At 39.1% G+C, this 18,515-nt stretch overlaps 1 protein-coding gene across 3 annotated transcripts in view; it reads right to left on the bottom strand.

Moving 5' to 3' along the window:
- Positions 1-222: 222 nt before the first annotated feature.
- The window catches only part of LOC117399414 (V-set and transmembrane domain-containing protein 2A-like), a 37,527-nt gene continuing 19,234 nt past the window's right edge, over positions 223-18,515 (bottom strand). The window contains exons 3-5 of one of the 3 annotated variants that reach the window (XM_033998544.3): positions 14,988-15,038; positions 13,554-13,893; positions 223-495 (exon numbers count right to left, since the gene is read on the bottom strand). In XM_033998544.3, coding sequence (XP_033854435.2) covers positions 488-495; positions 13,554-13,893; positions 14,988-15,038 — 399 coding nt within the window. In that variant the 3' untranslated portion in view covers positions 223-487. Of the gene's footprint in view, positions 496-2,538; positions 7,992-13,553; positions 13,894-14,987; positions 15,039-18,515 lie in introns of those variants that run through there. The other 2 variants (XM_033998542.3, XM_033998543.3) reach the window with 2 other exon arrangements.

Genomic DNA, 18,515 nt, shown 5'->3' on the forward strand with positions numbered 1-18,515 from the left:
AGCTACCAACTTTGTGAAGCCTAAACCCGGGACATGTTCGGGGTGGGGGGTTAGATGAGCGGCTGGCGGCAAAACGTTATTCTTTTTATTAACCCTGTAAAACTGTGTATCTGTATCACACATTTTATATATATATATATATTTATATATATATATAGATATAGATATGGTTATGCAGTGCTTCAAACAACGACAAACACAGTTCTGATGAAGTGATGGGTTTTTAATCCAATGGTCGAAACTGACCAACAGAAATTATAAATGAAACACAGGCCGTACACAACAATGTGTAATGCTCTATATAATTAATGCACGGGGCAGTCCCAAATGATAATACATGATAATACACAAAAAGATACACACACAATACACATACATGATCAACAGCTAGTGCAGTAGTGCTCGTGGTGAGTATTCAATTTATCGTGCTCTGGTGCAGTGATGTTCCGGGTGGGTGCTGGCCTCTGGCGACAGCTCAGGAATGTGTTTAGCCGTCTGATAAATAACAAGTAACAATTAGACAAATAAACAAAACACTCACGATACAACAATACGGGTCCTTCCAGGTTCAATGCTTTTAACCAAAATGAAGGAACAGATTACGTTGCTTCGTCCCCTGCTTATAGCGTCACTCATGACACCTTGGTAAATGATTGCAGCCGCTCCTCCAATCCGCGGCTGCCACATCATTTCCCTTCCGGGTCGATGAGTTAATGTACTGAAGCCCCGCCCCTTTTCTAAATGACCGACTTCCTTTTAACCCTCAGAACAAAGTGTCAGGCCAAGTAGTCCAGGGTACTCTGTTCCCATTACTTAGCGCCCTCACAGGTCAGGAGGGAGATTTACCACCAAGAATCATTGTCTTTCTGTCACAGTGTCCCATATACTAAGCGCTGAAAAAACATATGTCAGCTCGCCAATTTTATGTTAGAGTTTAACTAGGGTTTAATTTTTTCCATAATGCACAATCTGGATAGTGTTGAACAGACCTGGTGTGTGGGTGGGGTGCTGTGCAACATAGAGGAAGAAACTCTTGAATTGCATTTGTCTTCTTGAGCTTTCCATAATATAATGCATGCTTTTTTTCTAATTGTGTTGTAATGTGATGATTTAGTTTTTTTTGTTTTATTTATTTATTAAAGTGTATTTTTAAAAAGTATCTATCTATCTATCTATCTATACACAGCTATGGCCAAACGTTTTGCATCACCTAGAATTTTATGATTGAGACATAATTAAAAAAAAAAAAAACCCCAAAAAAACCTATATGAACTACAAAATGATAGTCTACCGGACGCAATAATAGTATTACAATATTTCATGTTTACATTTTTCAATTTATCAGTTTTTCGTTAATTATATGGAAAACTACAAAGCAGTTTGTAATTCAATATGTTAACGTAATATTATTTATTAAGTTTTATTCAACTTTTTTAAGCAAAATAAGTTAATTCTATAGGATGATGCAACACTTTTGACCATAGCTATCTCTCTCTCTCTCTCTCTCTCTCTCTCTCTCTCTCTCTCTCTCTCTCTCTCTCTCTCTCTCTCTATATATATATATATATTTTAATTTTTTTCATTCCCTCTCTCTCTCTCTCTCTCTATATATATATATATGCACACTACATATACAGATATATAGAGAGAGAGAGAGAGGGGGAGAGAAAGTGAGAGAGAAAGAATGAATTAATTAAAATCCTCAAATCCAGCAAACAGCTCTATCTCTGCTAGAAATACTTAATATAGAAGAAAAGTAATTGATAAACTGAAAACTCACTATTTCAAATAAATAAATAAAACAAATAAATAAATAATTTGGAGTTTGACGATATCATACAGCACATGTAATATACGAAACATATACTACAAAGGTTGTCCTTGCACAACAATATAAATGCTAACAAAGAATGTTAACTGTACTTTTCTGCACTTGCCTCCACTTACAAATTAAACTGTCTGCATCACATTGCCTGTGACGGAAAATAGTTAGAGTGCCAATTTACAGAAAATGTATGAGAAGAAGGAAGATTACATCACCGCTGCAGGTTTTTTTAATTAGAGATGATTATAACCAGAGGCAACTGCAATCTGTGGGCACTGAATTATCCACAGAACATTTCTTTGACCCGATTTAACAAGAACAGAGAATCAGTTCTATATAAAACACATTTTGCTTGTTTCTTTTGTTATTTATAGGGCATCTGATTTTCGGTTTTAACTGATAAAAAACAATGAAATTGGTGTACAGCCAATAAACACTGGAAAAACACTGGAAATGGTCAATTCATGTTGACTTCACCCATTTAAAAAAATTAAAAACCTACAAAAAAAAAAAAAAAAAAAAAACTATGTTTACCAGTGCACTTGGGCAATGTCGTTGTAAAAACATATTTCTTTTTCCTGTTTAATGTACCATGGAACTGCAGTGTTGGTGACAAATCCAATGGCATATTTTGTCTTTTACAATAGCTATTGCAGATATAAAAGCAAACATAACTAAATAAATAAACAGCATGACAAAAATCACATAAAAAGGGCATTTTATGTAACATTTATTTTAAGAAGAAATGTATACACCTTAAATGACATTATCATTTGTACTTTATTTAAACAATAGTTTTCTGTTCTTGCTTTCTGGTCCATTAAGGGCCTATCAAACTGAGAGGAGATCATCAACAGTGGACAAAAGTTAACAATGAATAACACTGAAGCTCATTAAGTATCCTGAGCCCCATGGATAATTTAACCAATCCTACTTATTAAATAGTGTGTCTCCTTTTTATCAGATGATGCAGTCCTAATATAATTACATGGCCAATGATTCTAATTTTCATGTCGTTTGATAATATACAGTATTGTTTGATGTCTTTGGTGACTGAGTAATTAGTAGTTGACAGGTGTGTTGCTGATAAAAGCTCTTAAAATATCAATGGAGCCAAAAGAGGACAATGGTTGGTTCTGGAAAAAGTAAAGTATTTCCTTGAGGATGTTGGAATATGCTTCTGGATTCAACACCTTTCCCTTGTCGTGTCACTTTCTGAAGAGGGGAATGATGGTTAGAGCTAGCAAAATAAACATATAATAACATGCATATAGCCCATTATAAAACAATCAGGATTATCATAACTTAAAAAAAAAGTTATAGGATATTGGTTTATAGACAAGCAAGAAACATACTGATTTTGAATTACTGGTTAGCTTTGAAAACCAACAGCACTGGTTATCTATTGAGACTTGTTCCACGACAATGAGTTTCTTCATTATTTTGTTTTAATACAAATTCTATTAATCTTTCTCAACTATTGATAATACACATTTTTTTAAATGCTAAGGATGTTGCAACTGTGTGACTTTAATGGGTAGCGAGTAACACCAGAGCTAGAGGTGGAGGACCTTTTTTAGCAGATACAGCTTCTGTGTTAATATTGAATCGATCATATCGAAATTTCAGTGCAATGAGTTGTAGGTTGAAAAGAAATGGGATACACCAATCTGGCTGCAGTATCTTCAAAGTTTTGTGCTTATGCAACATGCAAGGTACTGTTGCTTGCAGCAGTTTCATGTCTTGTAACAGTCCTTGACCTGTATGTTTGTTGTATGTTGTGCAGCAAACACCACTCACCATTCTGGGAAATTAGAAAGAATGCTTTTTGGCTGTCAGTAAGTAAATGAGAGAACAGGAGGGAGTGCTGTTTTTGGGAGGTTTTTGGGGCTTGGGTGTGGGGGGGTCAAGAATTTTGGCGGGGCAAACATACAGGCCAAACATACAGGTGGAGGGGTTGGCTCCATGCAAGCAGGATTTATTTATTTATTTATTTTTTTACATCAGCACCGTTTGGCTGGTGTTTTGGTATGAGAAAATGCCCCTTTAGAGCATGTGTTATAATGAGTTTATATAATTATCTTTTTAAAACTGTTGGTAATAATGTTTTTGTAATGCTAAGGGTACTGCAGCGAGTGCTATAAAATACAAAACCCTCTGCTAACATACTGTGTGACTTAAATGGATCGCAAGGAACACCTGGGGAATATTTTTAAGTCTGTATTAATATTTATTCGATCATAAAGAATGTAGGAGAACAACTGCTGAAGATGCAATACTTTTGAGCAGAGTTGGGAGCACTGTGGAAGGAGACGCAAGACCTTCGGATAGAGTCTGCAAATAGAGTCTGTGTTGCAGGAGCTTAGCCGGAGAATGGGCTAGCTGGAGTAGGTCCCATTTACCTGGGGACAGAGGAAGCCACCCTGGGACAATCAACAGACTTCCAAGAGGACAGCTGCAGACACCTCAATGATTAGGGGTGCATGTGGATTGCTGCTTCTAAGGAAGGGGGGGAAGGGAAGACAAGGAGCACCACAGTGTGAGGTTGTTGGACTGTGGGGAAAGGGGTACCAAGCATCGGCTAAGCCCATTGTATATGTAACACTAAATAAGCTGTAATCATATGGTCATACTATCGATAAAGGGTTAATGTTGCAGTCCCTAAGGTTTTAAAATCCATCTGATTCTGTGCAATATTTATAGGTCCCACATAAAGGTAATATGCCCGTGTAGAAATGTATACATTGTGTATTTTGTTGAAAAAAATGTTTGATATATTTTGCATGTAAGTTTGGTAGGGATGAGGTTAAAATGCCATTCCTGCCAGATCAATGTGTAGAATGTGTCTGGGTCTTAATTGATTAATTATATGATCAATTAAGCCCAGCTACATGGTTTAAAAGAGGGTCCAGATCCTTTATTGTTTGGGGTTAGTTTAGGGAAAAGACTGGGAGCAGCAGGATGTGCTCCCTGCTGAGGCACCGTGATAGTGCTGCTTGGGTGTGGGTTTTTGATTTGTATTTTGATTAGTTGGTTTGTTTGTTCTTGTTATTTAATAAAAGTGCTCAGCCGCACTGAACTACAGTCTTCCACCTCTGCATCTGCTATTTCTGCCGCTACCCTACCACAACTCAATTGAGAACATTTAGATTACTAATGTTAAACTAAAACAAAGACTCAAAACTGCAATAGTCAAAATAAACAGCACCAATATTATAATATCACAAAATTGCAGTGACAATAGACATTCTCAAGGGGAAACTCAGATTCTGTGTTACTATTTTGGATGGATTTACTAATGTGAATGGAAACTGTAAACAACTTATTTTCAATTCATATCCCTCGTTCACAATAGCTTTAATGTTTTCAAGCAAATAAAATGCAATATTTCAGTTCTAGTGATTAAGTCTTAATACCAAAATACCTGTGGCACTGCAATAAATTTGAATCAGTTAAAAATGTTTTATTCATAAGGCATAAGATATGTACAGAACCCCTGGGACATGGTGTGAATTAAAAAAGGTTAGTATCTTGTGCATACAACTTATTATCTTGCTGACTGCAGCAGACACCGGGTGTTCTTGTGGATAGGTTAGGAGACAATCACTGTATTTTCCTCATGGCATAAAAACTATGTAAAACTGGTGTGCTTTTAGACTCATGCTATTTTAACATAAATATATTATTTATTGCATCCAATTGTATTTTCTTACTGTCTGGAACATTTTACCTGGTTACAAAACCAAATGGGAAAGGAGTAATTTGAGTCATGTTTCATGATTTGCAAGTTATTTATCTCTATTTATCATGAAGAAAAATATGCACATATATGCCCTGTGCATTATACAGTAGGCTACGTCATACAACAGTTCATAGGTCCTGAAGACTAACTCGCAAGAGAAAGCTATTTTACCTCATGGAAGTCTTCATAATAATCAGTAAATTGAGTCATGTGTGTCTCAGTGATTTGCGAGTTATTACTGGGACCGACACATTGATGATCGAGCCCGATCACGCTTTTGTTCTCAGAAAGTGGGTGCAACTGCAACGCAAAATGACGTCACATCTTCCAAACTGACAGTATTGCAAAGACTGACAGAGAAATTACAAAAGAAGAGAAAATCGAATAAGGCTGCCACAATTAAGCACTAGCTCATGCTTACCAGATACTAAGTTTCTCTTTTAATTCACACTGTGTCCCTTTAGGGGTTCTGTAGCTATGTACTGAGACACAGCAGAATGTGCTACTACAAAATATAATTAAAATGTGTTGATAATTAAGCTTATTAATTAAAAAAAGAGATTTTGTCAAATATGTTAGTTTGTGACAATGTTTACTAAAAACTCTTATGTGTGTGATTCTGTCCCAGTTTACTTAGAAACCAATTACATTTTTTTTTGCATAATAGTTAAATTACACTATCCCTAGGATATCATTTAAATTATGGCACTGCCATCATTATAGCAGATTTTTCATAAAAACTGTTTGAATCTTTAGCAAAAGGTATCTTTTTCTATTTAGTTTTTAAGGATAGCAGCTCCACAAAACTTCATACTAGGTTGTGCTTTAAAAAATAACATCAATAAACTGGTAAACTGGCAGATACAGACATCATAATGAATATTACAGTATTTTTTAGTAACTTTTAAAGAGTATTTAATAGTGTATGCTGCTGGCTGATTCATAGATGTACAGACCGATCAAGAGAAATGTGGGCACCAGTACATCACCTTTCACCCCCTTTGTATTTTTTAATTTAAACTGAAAAATATATTAATTCATTTTATTGATCAGTTTTAATTTAACTTAAAGATATCTGAAACAAAAACTATTTCACCGGAAGTCCATTATGGGTCTACTATGCGTGCCTATTGAAATAACATGAATGTGTGCTGAATTATTTTGTTAAAATAACAAATCACCAACTTGGACGTACAATATATGCCTCTGCAAACCGCCTGTCAAAAGTGGAAGGCAGCTACTGAGCAGCTGCCCCAGTGCACTGTCCGTGCTGCAGAAAAACACATAGGAGTCGTTTTAAAAGGGTAATATATATAATGCTATATTATTTTTACTAATATTTATTTGGAGGTTATAAAGACATAGTAGCACAATTGTTGCTTTTCCCCCTGAATTTGTGTAAAAAGATATAACAAAGTATGTTATGCTTATTTAACTGAAGTCGTTATATATTTTGTGATTGTTTATTCTGAGCTTTTTATAGTTTTTCTAAATGAGTCTAATATGAAAATGATCATGTACATTTTTTTTTAATTGTAATTTCTGGGGGGCCCCCTGAGCTTGAGGCCCTGGTAGAGCTGTCTCCCCTTCTCCCCTCTCGTCAGCACTCATGATATGACATTTGGCAATCATTTGATATGCATCATTTAAATACTGTATTAACCACTTTTAAATACACTTTAATGCAAGTTCAATGATAACTGAAAAAAGTAATTTGTATTATGTAATATTGTTACCCAAACAAATAATGATGTGCTATTTAAGGAATAAACACAGAATATAGACATGGATCAATCATTGTAAAATTGCAAACCAGTATTAAAACACATTTCACATTAAAGCATAAACTTCTGAATCACAAAATCACATTCATTTTTTTCTTTACCAGAGACTAAGAAAGCAAAGATCATAAAACAATTTTTGAACAGGAACAGCATATCAAAGCAATACATTGTTCAAGGTGTCTTGAAAGGAAAACTACATCGCCAAAAGAACACACATTTAAATATATAACACAGTTGTTGGTTTTTTTTTTTTTTAAACCTCCACGTAGTTACAATATGACTGTAAACTTTTGCCAAAAAAAAAATGAGAAAGGTCAAGAATATTGAAGTAGGCAACAGCAGTTCCCGTTAACTGTGGGAGCTTAAAATGTATGCTCAGTACAACAGTTTCTCCCCTTCTTTTGACTTGAAAAAGGTACTTCTTGTGTAGATAATTAGAATGCATTGGGTGCAGAGTGGTTGGAAGTTATGGTCAGCTGTGCTGTCCGTTCCATGAAAATAGCAGGCAATTTTCTCTTTGCTTTAAGAAGAGAAAGTGATATTGGAAAAAGTCAGCACTTAAACTATAGCAAAGCACCCTTCACAAAGCCACAAACAAAAAGCAGGACAGCAAGTCCGTAGCTTGTGGCTATCCTCGCACCTGTGGAAGAAGTTATAAGATATTCGCTCATCTTGCAAATTTCCAATGCTTCTTATTAGGTCTTTAAACACATACATGTATATATTTAAATTATGTTGCTATCTTGGCTTTGGTGCACATGATTCCCTTGGCATGCACTGTACATAACACATGCTTTTTCTGTCCAATGGAAGTTTGTTCATAAACAGATCAAATTCAATTCAAAATTCTCTGTACCAGGATGTCATGTTCTTAACAGAAAACATGCTAACAACTGACAAACACTTGCATGTTTTACAACACATTTTTTTATATTAAAAAAGTTGTATATCCAAGAATCCTTATCAATAACTAGAAATACTTAATAAAGAATAATACTCAATGAAGAAGAAAAGTACCTGGTAAACTGAAAACTCATTATTTTAATAACACACATATACAGCATATATATATACAGCTTGACACACATTATTTCGCAGAAATAATCTTATCCTGAAAAGTGTGGTTTGTGCATAAATTACTGTACAAAATAAACTTTATTTATGTATGCATTTTTAAAATATTTATAGATATTATGTATTAGCAGTACACACACTAGAATTACACACGCAATACTTATACCAGATTTTTAATAATTCCAATTACTAAAACAAACATTAGGTTACTTACCGTAACCCTGGTTCCCTAAAATAGAAGATGACCACCACCCAATACTTTTGGGCTATACCTGCCTTGGGTAGGTATTCGCTGAGCATTTTATGTCAGAGCTGCCGATAGGCCCCCCCCGTGGAGTGACATCCTCGGTCCAGCCTGCCGAGGGAATAAATAGTTGCTCCGCGGAGCCCACTTCCTCTTTTGCATCAAACCCGCGAATGCGAGTGATGCGACCTCGCAAGGTTTAGTGGTCGTCTTCTCTTTCAGGGAACCAGGGTTACGGTAAGTAACCTAACGTTCCCTTTCAATTCGAAGACGATCATCAACCAATACTTTTGGGAAAGCGTGAGAGCGTAAGTGGACAGCATACGAGGGATGCCTCACTACTGCCAACTAGTGTTGGTGGTGCGCGCATGCAATCTCTAGGACCCTTGTGCCTAGTGAAGGCATAGAGGGATCTGCCACATTGATTCGGTAGAACCTGGTGAATGTATGCGTAGTAGCCCAGCTAGCCACAGTACAAATGTCAATGATGCACCTCGAAAGAGAGCCCATGACGCAGCCACACCTCTGGTAGAATGTGCGGCCACCCTCCCAGATGGGGGTAGGCCGGCCTCATTATACGCAGTCGATACTGTGTCCACAATCCAGTGGGCCAGTCGCTGCTTCGAGAGGGCTTGCCCCAGGATCCTTTCACCATAGCAAACAAAGAGCTCATCAGACCGATGCAGCGCTTTCATCCTATCCATATAACCTCTTCCTGTCCTCATCCGAATCAAAGAGAAGGGGATGGAAGGCCTCTAGTTCCACTGATTGGTTCAAGTGGAAAGCCATAATCACCTTAGGTAGGAATGCAGGGTGTGCAATGATAGCCTGTTTCCATTATCCCAAACACGCATACAGGGACTGTGCGCAGACAGAGCCTGTAGCTCACTAATCCGCTTAGCGGAGATGATGGCCAATAAAAAGGCTGTCTTCATAGAGTGATATTTCAGCTCTATGGAATATAGGCTCAAACGGGGCCTTAGTGAGAGCCTCCAATACCACGTCCAGACTCCACTTGGGGAGGACGTCCTCTCTAGGTTGGACGCAGCTTCCGAGCACCTTTTAGAAAACGGGTCACCAGAATATGGGTGCCTGGGGATATTGAGTCTATGGGGACGTGGCATGCAGATCTAGCTGCCAGGTACACTTTCAGCGTAGAGGGGGACCTGCCTGCCTCTAGCAAATCTTGCAGAAGCTGTAAAATTATTGCTATGGAGCAGTAGATGGGGTCATGACCTCTGGCCATACACCACTTTTGAAAATACCTTCACTTGTAAGCACATAGTGGAGGAAGCCCTAACATTCTGCAGTGTACTAACAACCGCATCTGAGAGCCATAAGGGTGAGATGCCGTCAGCCGACGATGTTTATTTCGCTTGGGATGTAGCTGAAAGGGATTTAATGGGTTGCATATGTAGTAACCCCAGTTGGATAGCTGATGAGACAGCGGCCATCAGACCCAATAGTTTTTGACACAACACCAGTTGCACTGTGACCCCTGTTGAAACACAGTCAGACAGTTTTGAATAGCTAGGGCCTCTGGTGAGGGAATCCAGCCAGAGACCCAAGAAGTCCGTACACCCTGATCCTTTGCAGCCACATAGGGAGTTAGGATTGTATCTATGCACTTCAAAACGGTCACTTGCCGAGACGCCTCGCGTTCTCGATGGGAGCGCTGCAGGATCTCCTCTACTGCTGGCCCAAAGGTATGCCCCGGGGAAATTGGCGCACCCAACAGCGCCGTCTTATCCGCATCGGGGACCCTCACCTGTGACAGCCATAGCTGTCTGCGAGCCACCACCAGGCTTGCCAGGCTCCGGCCTAGGGCTTGCCCTTGAAGGCCGGCGATCTGGAGCAGCGTGCCTGAAAGGAGATGTAATTCGGAAGCCATCGGCTTCCCATAGTATGCTTTCCATATAGGAGGTCAGGATACTCGCCATATTCGCTAGGCGAATCATCTGCGCTTCCTCTGCGTAAGCCCACTTCAAGTTTGTCTCTGTGACCCTGCATTGCGGGTTCAGGCATGCAGGGTCCTTGGGCAAGCCCCCCACTGGTGGAGCCTTCACCAAGACCGCAATGGTGGAGTTCACTGGGGGAAAACCCGCCAGGCCCAGCTTGTCCGTGCCTTCTAAGGAAGCGAGCGGGGCCACTTCCTTAGAAGCAGTGTGGAGTAGTGGTTAGGGCTCTGGACTCTTGACCGGAGGGTTGTGGGTTCAATCCCCAGTGGGGGACACTGCTGTTGTACCCTTGAGCAAGGTACTTTACCTAGATTGCTCCAGTAAAAACCCAACTGTATAAATGGGTAATTGTATGTAAAATAATGTGATATCTGTATAATGTGAAATAATGTATAATGTGATATCTTGTAACAATTGTAAGTTGCCCTGGATAAGGGCGTCTGCTAAGAAATAAATAAATAAATAAATAAACTTGCGCCACACTTGGGCCCTGAGGTCGGACAATCCCAGGAAGAGCGTGCCTCTTCCATGAAATCCCTGGGAAGGGCTGAGGGCAGGGAGCAGCAGCCTGCGTCCTGAACACGGAGCGGTGTGGCTTAGCCGCTCTCGCCCATGGGACCTGTAAAAAGTTTGCAGCGCGTCCCATCAGGGCCAGCATGGAGCTTGAAAACAAGGGCGCACTAGCCTCCGAGGCAACCTCGAAGCTGGGCTCTGCCTCGGTAGAGAGTGCAGGCTCCTCTCTTTCCTTCATCTCAGTGGGGATGGAGTCCTCATTCCAGGAGCCCTAGTATCGACAGCGCGTCCTCCTTCTCTGCTATCAGTGCAGGCGATTCCAGCTCACTCTGAACTCCCCTTGGGAGACAGGGGATGGTACTGGGATGGGCGCTGGCGGAGCCGAGGTCTGCTCCAGGACATGGGCCATCTGTGCCTTCAGGTCCATGAACACGAATCCCTCGAACATTCCATCCCCATGGCCCTGTCAAGCCTTTTGCACAGCACCTGGGTCTGGAAAGCTGCACAGATGTTCCAGAACGTCTCGTCCCCTAGGGCTGAAGTGGCATGCTGGACACTCAAGCACTGCGCACACAATGTATGCCCATCCTCCTGGGGCATGTTCGCCCTGCAGGACGTGCTAGCTGTATAACCCTGGGCACTGCACACCGCCTTGCACTAAGTGCAATGCATGGGAGCGCGTATCAAGCAACGTGTGCACCAAGTACCAAGTGTACAGAATGCTGTGTGCACCGAGCACTGCGTGCACTGAGGCGCTGTGTGCACTGAGGCACCGAATATCTTGCACACTGAGCACCGAGTGCACCGCATGCACTGAAGCTATATGCGCACCGAGGCACTGAAATGGTGTGCGCACTGAGCACCGTGTACAGCGAGCACTGTGTGCACCACATGCACCGAGAACCGAAGCGCTATGCACACCGAGGCACCGAAGCGTCATGTGCACTGAGCACCGTGTGCACCGAGCACCGAGGCGCTATGTGCACCGAGCAATGTGGGCACGGAGTGCACCGTGTGCCTACCTAAGGCAGGCATATCCCAAAAGTATTGGTTGGTGGTCGTCTTCGAATTGAAAGGGAACAACTGTTTTAATATTTGTTAGCAAAAAAGTTAAAAATTATGATGGTTTTGTAATTTAGTAGTTTTTGAATTGGTAAAAAAGTAAATGGTTATTTGCAAAATAAAGGCTGAACTGTTGAATAAGTTATTTGAATTTAGTCTTGATAAATAATTAGAATCCATGCCTGCAATACAGTAGCTACACTTGCGTGATTCCTATTGGTATAGTTGAACACAGAAAGCCTGTATAAATCCTTCTTCTAAATAAAAATAAAACATTTACTGCCTACTGGTGGAGATCTGCAAGAAATATCTGACAAATAACTGTCTCTATCCACTAAGACAAAACTATGTTTTTTTAAATTTCGGTAACATATACAGTATTTGTACTTAGCAAGAGATTACGAAAGAGATTGGCAAAGCGACATAAGGGCGAAAAAATGGTTTTCTATCCACTGCAAATTCCAGCGAGTCAAAGGGAATTCCCTGTGATGTTTCATGATGTCATAGCCTAATTTGCATGTGTCACTACGTTTTCAGGTTATTATTTGCAAGAAATATACTCGCTAAATAAGTGTTGCATGCGTAAAAGGTACTTACAAAGGTAAAGGTATAAAACCTTCAGCATTGTTTTCACATATTTTCCCAGTAGTTTAAAGGTTGCTTATTCTATTTTGCTCTTTCATTTTAGAAATCAAAAGCATGTGGTGTGCTAATCCTGTTATATTTAAACTTAATGTACACAGTACAATTGTTATGCAATATTCATTTCCTTTTTAGTTTTTTTTTTTTTGTTTTTATATTGTTGATAATACTTTGTAGTCTTATACAAAGTATAAAAGCCTATCCATTTTTTTATAGCAGAATAGTTCAATCATATGTAACATAATTCACTGAATGCTAAGATGAAAATGTAACTAGCACGTAGAGCCATACTGCTTTTGGTAGGAGTAAGGTAAACATGTATGACATGGGTGAACAATTAGATGTACACTTGCTATAAAGAATTGTGTTTTTTTCTCAAACATAAATAAAGGCTTGACTGTAACATCAGCTTTTGCTGACAGATGCAAGAAAAACAGGTTACTATTCATGTAGGTCATGACAGGATACACATTTAAACTGCACTCAAGTATACAGCTCCTTGTATATAACATGCATCCTGTGAATAGCTTGCTACAATGCTTTCAACGTTGGTCAAAGGGTGCATACAATATTTTGAAAATTATGGTATTTACATTTCCTAACAAATAGCACTGCATTCAAGGTAAGATTTACTTAATTTATTAATTTCAATGCATTATGATAAAAAAGAACCACTATGTGAGAGTTGTTTTAAAGTGAATGTTCATACCTGAACCAGGACTGTGTTTGAGAATTGTGGATGTTGTTGTCTGAGAACTGTAGGTGGAGTGAAGACGATGGTTGTCAGGGTTACCTCCACTGTTTGCCACAGCTGCATTACTGCTTCTGCGTGACTTTCCATCCTGAAGATGCAAAGGCGATGACTCCAGTGCATGCGTATTTCTTGAGTTATTGCTGACGTTTACTTGTAGATAAGCCTGAACTTTGTATTCCTGGAGCTCTCCATAGTTGGCATCGGTCACCCTACATTCATACAGACCCTCATCGTCTTTGTCTACTTTGGAAATTTGTAGCTTATGGGAAATGTCATTTCCTTGTACCTTTACTGTCTGTAAGAATCCAAAAAGAAACATGTTGAAATATTGCTACATATACTAATTTAAACAATGTATGCACTGTGCAGTACATGTTATACAGTTTGTTGAGAAACATACGTTTTAAAATGATGCACCCAGCATAATAGTTCATTTTCTTTTTTTTTTTTTTTTTTTTTTTAATTTAGTCGTCGCCAATTATTTTTACCCCGGTTTTCACCCCAATTTAGCATGCCCAATTATTATCTGTATCCCCGGCTCACCGCTCGCAACCCCCCCGCCGACTCAGGAAACGGAGGCTGAAACACGCGTCCTCCGAAAAGTGCTCCTTCCAAGCCGTCATTTTTCGCACTGCAGATCCACAGCAATGCTACCAGACCTATAGTGCCGGAGGACAACACAGATCTGGCGGCTCCGCTGATGCGCGGTGAGCCGTGGATTCCCCTGCCGACCTAAGCCCTCCCTACCCGGGCAGCGCTCAGCCAATTGTGCGCCGCCCCCTAGGAACTCTCGGTCACGGTCAGCTGTGACATAGCCTGGATTCAAACCAGCGATCTCCAGGCTATAGGGCACATCCTGCGAGGAGCGCCTTTACTGGATGCGCCACTCGGGAGCCCTCATTTTCTATTCTATGAATGCATAAACGCATGACAAAAATGTAACATTTGGGTGAGAAAGTATAAACTGATAAGCAAGGCAACAGTATGACAAATACAAAATCTAAAGGCTTTAGTATTATGGGTTTAAGCAACACAAAATACAATTAAAGAGTTAAAACCTGTTTAGAAAGACAAGGGGTTTCCACACTGACCTTGCACCAGCTAAATTGCATTTAATAAATAGCATGATGATACTATATTAATAAACATATTAATAAGCATAAAGAAACATATCAAATGTATTAACTATATTTCTGTGCAGCCCCTAATAAGAAGCATGGGGGTCTATTTATTGATCTAAACAGGGACAGCTCTAAATCCGGATGTCATTTAAATATTTAAAGAAGGCCCTTCCTTCCTATTACATATTTGTTAAAGACAGACCTAGACTCAGTACAATCATAATGATTTTCATAGTTTAAGCCTATAGTATTAGACTATAACGCTTACACTTATTTTAGTCCCATCATCTTCTGGATCTCTTCCTGGTACAATTTCCACCTAGAAAAAGAGAAAAGCATATTTAAAGTCAAATACAAGAAAGACATGGTACAAATGTGAGGTAATGATCAGTTTACTGTGTATTGAATGCATTATTTTCTTTTTGTTTGTATTTTTTTGAAAATTGTTTAGTTCAGTTTTTTTTTGCTGTTTGCTTTTGGTACCTTTTCCTTTTGTATATATGGCCATATTCAATAATTTATTTATTATCCAATTTGTTCCAAAACATGTCCATGTGCCCTACATGTTGAAGTGTCATTGTACGCTGTCAGATTTGAGCTGGCCATGCTAAAAGAAGTTTTATAACAATAAATGTTTTTTTTTTTCTAAAAACAGTGTATTTTTTTCTGTGATTTCTGTTATCTGTACTAAACAGAGTGAGTCTCGGACTATTTCATTTTTTATGGAAGACTGTGTGCGTACATTCATTTCATGTATGACATGTACCTGTAACCTTTATAGTTAAAGAGTTAAAAAACAGGTGAAAATAGCTCAGACCCTAAAGGGTTAATGAAATAATTTAATAAATGTCACACCTTGTGCCTTCCCATTCACAAAGTATTTGACGTGCAATTTAACGTGTTATAGCAGCATTGTTTATCTGGTACCATACTAGGTTAAAGAAAACACCCTCAACTTCTGGTTATCTCTTATGCTCATTTCCTAGGTAACTCCACCTGTGCCAGGTTAAAACATGTCACTGCCTGAAAAGAGTATCAATCATTTGGGAAAACAGCTGGTAACAGGAAACAAGGCAATGCAAACTACAAAGAGCTTTCTTTAATGTAGTGTGGTACAAGTTAGGTATCTTCTGTTAAAACTGCACATGTGAAATTCTGATTGTGAATGAAAGTGTACAGCAGGTATTATTTGTGTTTTCTTTGTTTGTTTGTTAATTAAAACCCCTTTCAATTCTAACCCAAACGTTCAGTCGTAAAATTAAAAAGATACATTTGACTACTGTTTTACCTCTATATTAAATGATATATTACTGGTTTCAGTAACAAACACTTCAAAGTATTTCCCTGTATTCAATACTGGGTGTTGGTGTTGTTATTTGCTTGCTTATTTTGCAATAAGCCTTGCAGTGGTAGATCTTAATAACAAGGCCTTTAAAAAAAATCAATTATAATGCTATTAATCTGTATTTCTCATACTTTTTCATAATTATGTACTGTCATAATTTGTCAATGTTGCCGTTTTCTTCAAGCGACCTTGGGCAAAAGTTTGATGCTAAAATGTAGTTTTCAGCATTAGACTTTAGAAAATGGACGACAAAGCAAAACAAGCAAAGTATATTTCGGCTGAGGATCGTGTCAAGGTATTGCCTAAATAAACTGTACATGCAGATGGAGGTAATTGTTTTGCACATCTTGTAATGTGACTTAAAGAAAATACGATCGCTACATCTTCAGAATCACACATTAAAAAAAAGGCTACTACAGAGGCTGCTGAACAGAACGTAAAACAAACAACAGCTTTCAGAAAACAAATTGGAATGACAGCACAGACAAAAAAGTAGGCTATTCCTGTGTTGGTTGTACCCAAGTTAAATCAGCACTACAGGTACAGTCAAGCACAGCTACCTCGGTTCAAACAACCTGCTGTTTACTTTTTAAATGCAGTTAGAATTTTAGACCCGAATAGGCACGTTTTCTATGTTTTGACTCGTTACTGATCAAATAAATTCCTGGATGGGACAAATAACATGACAACGAACGTGCTGCATATATGGACTTTATTAAAGAATGCCAGATACCTTTGGGTAACCGAGTTTTGGGACTGTTTCTAATTGAGGTCCACATCTGTATAACTTGGCAAAGCTTTGCCTTAAACTTCCAACCAATTCAGTGGATGCAGATGTGCAGTCTCAATGTATGGGCAAATCCACACAAGACTGTCGGCAGAATGTCGGCAGCAACTGTTGGGAGATGCATGCTTGCCTTTAACAAATGATAGCACTCTGTTTTAGTAAGGAAACAACTACCACTATTTTTAGGCTTTTATAGTGCTCTGAAATATTAGGTGTATTTAATGTTTAAATAGGTCCGTGAAATGTCTGTGAAATCCTAATTCTAATCCTAATTGGATGACTTTTTTGCTTTTTAGTGACAGGCTCGTCAACAACACCAGCCATCATGACACTTTGCCAGTAAAACCAGACGCACAGGGGCACGCAACAAGAAAAACACATGACGCATACCGCATCATATGACTGCAGGCTAACATGATTGGATAGCCCCATATATGCAATGCTAACAACTCACTCAAACAACACACCCTAAACCTGTAGAGTATGCTGTTGTACACGAAATTTCCTAACTAGAAAAAAGTTCACATTTTACGACTGGGTTTTCAACATCAACTCAAAAAATTGGGACAAATGGCGTCCTGACAGTACCTCGATCAGGACGCGGGACAAAGCCCCTAATATCGGACGTCTGGTCACCCTACACCTCGGGGGAGGGATTGATGTAGAAAGCGGGTGAGTGGGGGAAGGGGAGTTGACAGTAAAAGAAACATGCAAAATAAGTCTTTAATGCCTTTAAACTAAGTGATCAACAACCTTTCAGCCCGTTTTAAAAACAGATGCACGCATTAGGCATGATGTTTCTATATATACAATGCATTACTCGTAATTATCAAACCTAGACACAATTTCCAAACACCTTTATTCATTTATTTGTGTTTCAATGTCAAATTTAACACAACAAATGTTGCCCTTGATATTGTTTGCAATGTTTAAAATATGTAAACAATAGTGGCTATGGCTGTTGCTCTGCATTTTTATTTTGATTTAATTTGCATTTACTTCTAAAAGATAACCGGTTTAACTCTTATCATTTCTTAGCTGTCTAAGAAAAAATAATATCTAAAAGCTTTTAAGTTTTTAATCTTTTTTTATCTTTGCTTTGGAATCAGGTGACCCCTCATGAAAGTCTGGATCAGCCAGTGCTTATCTGTCAGAAAGTTAGTTTGTAAACTTTTTAAAACCTAATTTTAATAAAAAAATTTTTTTAAAAAAAGATATTATTTAAAACTGTTCATTGCAAATGAGACATTTGGACTGAAATACCTTTTAAGGGTTCACTGTGAAATGTACTCCACTGGCTCCCGATCACCGCTCGCATCCAGTTCAAGACTCTTGTACTAGCCTACAGATGTCTTGACCAGACTGCACCCTCTACCTCCAGACCCTCATCTCTCCCTACACCCCCACTCAACCTCTCCGCTCCGCCTGCACTAGAAGACTGGCTCTACCTCCTCTACGCTCCCCTGCCTCCAGAGCCCGCTCCTTCTCCACCCTCGCCCCGCAGTGGTGGAATGACCTTCCTACAGATGTCAGGACTGCCCAGTCCCTGACCACAGAAAGCACCTGTAGAACTCCTCTGTTTTTCCCCTGGGACACTTATCACCCTTCCTTAAATGTGCTTTACTTGCTCTTATCTGCCCCCTATTTTACTGCATTTAATCCTG

Source organism: Acipenser ruthenus, chromosome 4, assembly GCF_902713425.1.
Source record: "Acipenser ruthenus chromosome 4, fAciRut3.2 maternal haplotype, whole genome shotgun sequence".
Classification (NCBI taxonomy): domain Eukaryota; kingdom Metazoa; phylum Chordata; class Actinopteri; order Acipenseriformes; family Acipenseridae; genus Acipenser; species Acipenser ruthenus.